The sequence below is a fragment of the Lytechinus pictus genome, chromosome 7 (assembly GCF_037042905.1).
Source record: "Lytechinus pictus isolate F3 Inbred chromosome 7, Lp3.0, whole genome shotgun sequence".
NCBI lineage: Eukaryota > Metazoa > Echinodermata > Echinoidea > Temnopleuroida > Toxopneustidae > Lytechinus > Lytechinus pictus.
Window position 1 is genome coordinate 25,593,660 of NC_087251.1, and position 7,866 is coordinate 25,601,525.

The following is a 7,866-nucleotide window of genomic DNA, read 5'->3' on the forward strand; positions in this document are numbered from 1 at the left end:
AATAAACAAATAGATAAAATAAACATATAAATAAATAAAATAATAAATAAATGACCCCCTCCCCAACAAGCTTTCTATTATTTTGCTTCTGTTGTTTTATGGTTTTTTTTCTTGAATTTTTTTGGGGGCAAGTTTCCCCCTCCCCCTCACTTCCATGCATCTTCCATCTAAAGGCTTACGTCAGTGTCCGTAGCTCATTTTAAATTTAAAAGTTATGATGACATTTCAAAAAAATACCCCCATATGGCCAAAGATCAGTGACTTTAAATGACCTTTGACCTTAATCATGTGATCTAAAACTTGTGCAAGACGATCAGTAATACCTGAATACTGTTATTAGTGTCATTATTTTTTTCTATACGTTCAAAATTATAATGAAATTTCAAAAAACGTAACATTGGTTAAGATTTCAAGGTAGATATGACGCTGTTATATCAAAACTGCCGTCGCCTATGCCGGAAAAGTGGCCCCCTTAGTCCTGCTCTGCTATGCAGGCGAGACAAAAATTAGGAATTGCCGTGGCAATAACCATATTTGTTTAGACTTTGATAATCCAATAACTGAAGTAAAATGTAGATTGAAAGAGTAGGTTAAAAAATGCTAATTCAATCGTTTTATTTACACATGAATGTTTTAGGATATAGATATTCATATAAAATTAATGTTACCATGGTAACGGCGAATTAAATATCAGACCTATTTATGAATTTCCCCACAGGTAGATTTACGTTCAGCACCAATTCATTCGCGGAAATAGCAAGAAGATCGAACTCTACAAAAGTAAACATAATCCCATATAATATCATGACGAGTATCGCACTGATTAACAGTATATAATTTATGTGCAATATAGATGTAATATTGTGCGCTTTTTTTTTTTTTAACAGAAATGCGCATCCGATAAATGAACATTGTTATCTTTCGCATATATAACATAAAATGATATATCTTGCATCTTATTTCAATTTTTTTCACTATAAGTGACATGACAACAATTATTATGTATTTATTAGGTTAGCGCTAAAATGGACGAAATTGAGATGCGGAACACAAACATTATACCATTGATAGTTTTTCACAAACTTTTATTTTGAGTAAATCACGATTTTATATCTCATAGTGCCATATATATGTGTGTTATATTCCAAATTGAAATGTATATTTAGTAGACTTATAATTTGAAACTCCAAATATAAATAATCGCATATCAAAGGAAATCAAATTATCTTACAAATCCCGTCAAAATATCAAAATGCGTGATTTTCGACAGTCTTTCAGAATTTACGCTAAAAATGATACTTTCACGCAAAAGTGTACTTAGCATCCGCCCGTACGTTATTCCTCAGTATTTCCGCAAGATTTTTAGCTGGGATGCAAAGAATTGACATATTGTGCTATCCAAATAAAAACTCACTTTAGTGCGTACTTCTACATGTAATTAAAAACTCGCTTTAGTGTGAACTTATACATGTAATTATGTACATAATGTATGGTATTTTCAATTTTTCTTTCAAAATTCGCACCTGGTAAAATGCACATTGTCTCCTTTCGGATAACATAAAATGATATATCTTCTATCTTACTCGAAAATTCTTTTAATATTTGTGGCATTAGGACATTTACTTTACATTCGATGGATAAACGAATTGAAATCGAAGAATTTAAGTTGCGTAAAAAACTTCAAACTATTGATAGTTTTCACAAACTTTTATTTTGAGAAAATCGCGGTTTTATGTTTCACTGTGCCATATGTGTGTGTGTAATATTCAAATTTGAAATGCATATTTATGAAACTTATAATTTGAAACTCTGAATAAAAATAATTTCATATCAAAGATAATCAACAATATGATGATAATCCGTCAAAATATCAAAATGCGTGATTTTCGACATTCTTTCAGATTTTACGCTAAAAATGACACTTTCACGAAAAATTGCGCTTGGCATCCGGCCGCACGCTATTCCTGGGTATTTTTGAAAGACTATTGGCTGGGATGCCAAGCATTAGCAAGCATTAACAAATTTTGCCGTCCAAAGAATAAAAAATCGTTTTGGCCGGTCTACTATTACCTTTATGTCTTGTGTACATACTTCTTAATTGAATTGAATTGAATTGAATTAAATTGTAGTCTTATTCTCGTCATAATTCATGTTCAAACAAATGTTGTCCTATATATTGATAGAAGTTGAAACATCCCTTAACTTTTTTATCATTGTTCCTCTCATCTCTTTAAGTTCATTATGGATTTTGTTTTTTTTAATGTTATAGATACCCTGATTATGTCTTCGTTGGTGATCATTCAATAGCTAAATCGGCTGGCCTTTCATCAAGATACTCAGACGATTCCTTACGCGGCATCATTCTTGATATCTACTTCCTTTCTCGTACTGATTTCTTTGTCGGCACATTTTCTTCGCAGGTTTGTAAAAAAAATTAATGTAGTTAAAATCATTGAAATAGATGGACTAAATTAAGGTGATTAAAATGCGGTGATCGAAGAGGGCAGGGGCATGTCTCCTCGGAAAGTATGGACACTGGATTTAGTACTGATCACCTCTTGCAGTCACATTTTACCGAGGCTTCCAAGTGCTATAAGGATAAATTGCAATATCCAGATTAATTCTTTTCGCTTTTTTTGCTCGCTCGCAAAAAAATGTATATCTTTCAAGCTTTTTCTTCATTCTATCTTTCATATTTTTCTATTTTAACACATACCAAAGTTCGATTTTTCTTTAATAAAGAGAAGATTTTAAACACATATTAATCACTTTCCCGCTTACAATCTCCTACCTAAAACAGGTGTCTCGAGCGGTGTATGAGATGATGCAGTATTTACATGAGGAAGGTGCTTCTGCAAACTTCCGATCCCTTGATGATATTTATTTCTTCTGTGGAATGCATGGCCGCAATCAGACCGCCCTCTACGAGCACAAACCGCGTGGACCCGAAGAGATAGAAATGAAACCCGGAGACATTATTAATGTGGCTGGCAACCACTGGGATGGATACTCAAAAGGAACAAACCTGAATTCAGGATCCAAGCGAACCGGGCTCTATCCATCGTATAAAGCTGAAATTAATGTCAGAATCGCTAAGATGCCTACGTATCCAGAAGCAGAGAACTTCCATTTATAATTCAAATCAGTGGCCTACCTAGAAAACCTCTTCAGAAGGGGCAAACATTTTTTTACATTGAAAAAAAATCATCAAAAAGTTGTAAAAATTGGTAATATACCCATGGAGACTTGGAATTGGCCGCATTGGCAATGTAATAGTTATGTAAGGTAAGGACTACTCTTCCACTGACGTCCATTTACTCCAATACATAAAATGGCTATTAAAATAATGTCAATTGAAAAAAGTTTTCCTTCAAATAATATATTTCTTTCATGTTCATGAGAACGTAACAAAATATGCAACCTTGATTATATTTTGATTTCTGCTCCTTATGCCCATATGCTTGTTATGCCTACCACTTGTCATAATCTATCATGCTTAGATTTGTTCAGTTATGAACTGATTATAACTTATATTAACTTGCCGCCTTGAATTCTTGTTTCTGCCCATTTGCTAAAGTATGTCATTTTAGGTTGCCTCTATAAAGAATACGTGGTGCAGCCCCTGTATATTGGAATAGAAAAATACTATGATAAAGAAAATCTATAGTACATATTTTCAGTACATTAGGTCTAAGATTAACTAGAAGAAAATTATGCTAACATGATATACAAATAGGCTTTTATATCGATTCTATTTTCTTTTTTTAATCAAATACATCAAGATATAAGATGAGATATATCGCATTGTAATACAAAATTTGTAATTCAAAAGTTATTATAATAAAGAAACTGTATCGGAAAGGAAACAAAAGTATTCATCTGTAATAAACTATAGTATTCATGTTCAAGGCCTTTTCCATATTTTGAAACAAAATAAAGTTTAAATGGTTTTTTTTCTTCAAAATTTACCTCGTATATTTATATACTATTTGCACATGAATTTGTAATTGTCTTCTTAATCAGATTTGGAAATAAATTTGAATTGAATTGAATTAAAATATCAAGTGTGTAAAAAAATGCCTTGCCGTGTACAATTAGTAAGACTACGTGTTCGAGAGAGCAGAATGATGCATTTCGGGAAATCCAAAGATGGCGAAATCGACGAGTTCCGGGGAGCGTTTCATGAAAGGACTTGTCGGACGTTTTATCCGACAAGTCCCATTTTATCCGACAGTTACCATAGTAACAGTACCTCTCAGCCAATCAACATCAGAGAAAGATGTCAGATCTGACAACTTGTCGGATGAAAATGTTGATGAAACACTCCACAGGGCGCAAGATTAAGATGTGAAATACATAAAACGAAAAATTTTAAGTAAAAGTGGAATATCATTGCCAGACGATTTATTCCATTCCAGTTTAAAGCCTGAATTGCTATTTGACATTCACAAAACTTTTGATCTTAATAGTTCTTTACTCAGTTTGGCAAATCATTGTCATTTTTCAATATCATCACTATCTTCAAGATTATAACGCGCACATGAATTTCTGGGGAGGAAGGCCTGGGGTCATGGTTATTGAATTAACCTTTTCCATATCCAGGCAGCCTCTCCAACTCTCATCCAGGGGGGCGTTTCATGAAAGGACTTGTCAGACGTTTTATCCGACAAGTCCCATTTTATCCGACAGTTACCATAGTAACAGTACCTCTCAGCCAATCAACATCAGAGAAAGATGTCAGATCTGACAACTTGTCGGATGAAAATGTTGATGAAACACTCCCCAGGTCTTATTTTCTTCATCATGCAAAATTGTAATTGAACTTCTTTTTGATTTGTTTGTAACTCTGTATTCTCTATGTTTCGAAATGTCAATAAAAATGGTAATGATAATAATAATGAAATTCTTGAATGATTTTAAGAATACCTTTGCTATATCCCACCGTTTCCTGATTTTCGTTATGGATTATGACACTTTTACTTTTATTGGATTTCAGTAACTGTTCAAAGATCTGTAAATTTCTTTCTCCTTCTTCATACCATTCAGCTAAGAACGACGTGAATATAATATAGTCGAAATGAGCAATGAATGATTGTTGAATTGCGCCATCTATAGGGTGCTTAACAACTGCAGTCCTAAACCATGTAAACTGCGGTATAAACTCTTGCGCATGGCTGTGTCAAAAATCCAGCTGCAAGAAAAGTTGTTACTGCAGATTTTCTGTAGCTCAATTAATGTTCGAGTCTGAAACGATGACTTTTTTCGGATGGTGCAAGGGAATCCCACCAAAATGGAAGTTATTTTGTAGAAGGATGAACATGACATCATAGAAATATACTATTCCGATGGGTGAAAGTTTAAACAAAATCAGACAAAATAAAACAAGAACGATATAATTTTTAAAAACTTATCAAAACTCCCGGTCAAAACTCTAAACACAATATGGGAAATCCAATTGCTTTTGAAAAGAAATTATCATCATAATGTAGAGTAATGATTGCATTCCTCCATTTCAAAATGACTATGACGTCATTACGGTCATGTTTATTGAGAAAGATCGTGCCATGAGGAGATAATTCCTTTAAATCAAGCCTATGTAAATACGGAAGAATAGATGATAATTTTATAGTCTAATTAAGTGACTTCATTTTTCTTACAGCCATAATTTTCTTTTCTCCAGTTTTAAATATTCTTTTCTTCCTTGTCTTCTATAAATAAAATCAATTGCATTGATTATTGAGTTGAATTGAATCGAATTGAAATGAACTGAATTGAATATTATTGTTTGTTATGAAATTTCGTTTCACATCGGAGTTTACATATTGCAAAAACAAAAACAAAAAAACCTAGACAAAATGATGCCAAACTATATTTTCCGGTGAGCGTATATACACCCAGGCATCTCATTAAAATTACATCAGTTGGATTTCCACATGAATTTTCTGTCCATATATACACCGAAAGCGGAATTCCACCCTAGTTTTAAATTGCCATGCATGCAATACAAATACAGTGTGATGACATCCGGGATGACATCACAAAAAGCAAAGTGACTTATTCAGAAAGGCAAAGTGTATAGTTTCATAATTATATTAGATAGATAGATAGATCATCGCAGCCAGTGGCCTAATTGCAATCAATATTATTGTACGGAAGTTATTGTACAGTAAAACGGTTTTAATAAAAATATCGTGGCATTTTCAAAATTATGCAAAATCAAAATCATACAAAATTATAATGTGGCATTTTCAAAATGCAAAACCCCAACATGTGAATTGTGTGATCTTTAAAAAGATCTTTGGAAAGATCACACATAGAGGAATGAGGTAGGTCTATATGCCTAAGCGAATGAAAAGAAAGAATGACGTACAAGTCACTGACGGTGTAAGGTAAGATGGGAAAGATCGAGAGCGAGGGGAGAAAATGAGGCAGAAACAGAAAGGAGAGAATGCAGTCAGTCCGCAGCCCGTCCGAAAGTGCTCTATTTTATTCAGCGGTATGCATAGCCGTCCGTGGTTATGCATACGTAATGAGCTGTGAAGACGAACTTTCCGATCGGTGTTTTTTGCTCTTAGAATCGTTTATTCCTCACATAATTGGTCTTATTTTATAGATAAAACTTTGAAATTTTTGATCAGCTAAATAAAATGCACATTTAATGTATTTTCAAGACCGATATTTAGCTTAGAAAAAATGAGTTTTTTTAAGAAATATATGTGAATAAACAGAGCGCATTTTTGCATCGAAATCATACTTGCGTCAAATTGATATTATAATCAATATAAAGCGTAGACATTCTTATTTACGACTGAAAAAAAATTATGAAATTTCATGATGTAGCAAAGTCAGGAACCACAAAAAACCACGGCAATGTCCATCGCGAAATGATTGGAATTGTAGTAGAATTGCCGACGCGTTCTGATTGGTCAACAGCGGCGCACAGACTTACAACATTATATATATCTTAAAAAACCCGGAAGTAATACGGAAGAGATCGATGGCGAATTGCGTGAGCGCTATGTTTTGACGTGAGCAAGGACCCTGGTTCGAACCCACCAAATTGAGTTTTTTTTTTTTTTTTTTTTTTGGGGGGGGGGGGGTTGATGGGGATATGTTTATGCTTTTTCTTTAAATCGTATTCCTTCATCGTTCCTACCCAGCTTTATTCTCTTTTTACTTTCATATGAAGTTCTATTTAGGCCTGTATTTATTAAATCATGGAGCTATTATTAATAGCTCTATGATTAATTCTTACTTCTTCTTAATCACTGCTTTTGATTTTCAAGTTCTTGATTACACTTATTTGGGCAGGGGTGGGAAGGGAAGTGAGTTAAAGGTCAAGTGCACATCAACAAAAAAGTATTTGAATAAATAAAGAAATTTCCCTGTTTTTACACAAAACAGTTATATACACAAAACAATGGTATGCAAATAGAGTTGATTATGTCACTCACATCAAATTACTTTTTAAATTTTTGTTGCATTTTTATTATATAAATTTTAGCAAATTTGATGTAAAAAATCTTTCTCGAATCACAATAGGTTACATTTATGGAAACTACGAATGTTAATGGAGGAATTAAAATCCCTCTCAAAATTTGTTAATGAAAATTAAAATAAAATATACATGTCATGTACATGTATCAAACAAAAAAATACACAAGAAATTAGAGTGCGTGTGACATAATCGGTTCTGTAATTTGCACATTGACCAAGATGAGCATATAATTGTTTTATAAAATTAGGCAAATTTCTCAGTGTCAAAATAGTAATTTTTTGAATTTTGAATCATAGTTTTTATAAAATTCTCTGCAATACTTTATTTTTCTTTAAATTCAAATTATTTTTTTGGTGGGGTGGACTTCT

The 7,866-nt window shown here is 32.9% G+C and overlaps 1 protein-coding gene across 3 annotated transcripts in view; it reads left to right on the top strand.

Annotated features, from left to right (window-relative positions):
- LOC129267589 (alpha-(1,6)-fucosyltransferase-like) overlaps positions 1 to 4,070 on the top strand; it is a 42,793-nt gene extending 38,723 nt beyond the window's left edge. For all 3 annotated transcript variants that reach the window (XM_064102339.1, XM_064102340.1, XM_064102338.1), the window contains 2 exons: positions 2,270 to 2,420; positions 2,801 to 4,070. In XM_064102339.1, the coding sequence (XP_063958409.1) occupies positions 2,270 to 2,420; positions 2,801 to 3,136 (487 nt within the window). In that variant the 3' untranslated portion in view covers positions 3,137 to 4,070. The remainder of the gene's footprint in view (positions 1 to 2,269; positions 2,421 to 2,800) is intronic.
- The last annotated feature ends 3,796 nt before the right edge of the window (positions 4,071 to 7,866 follow it).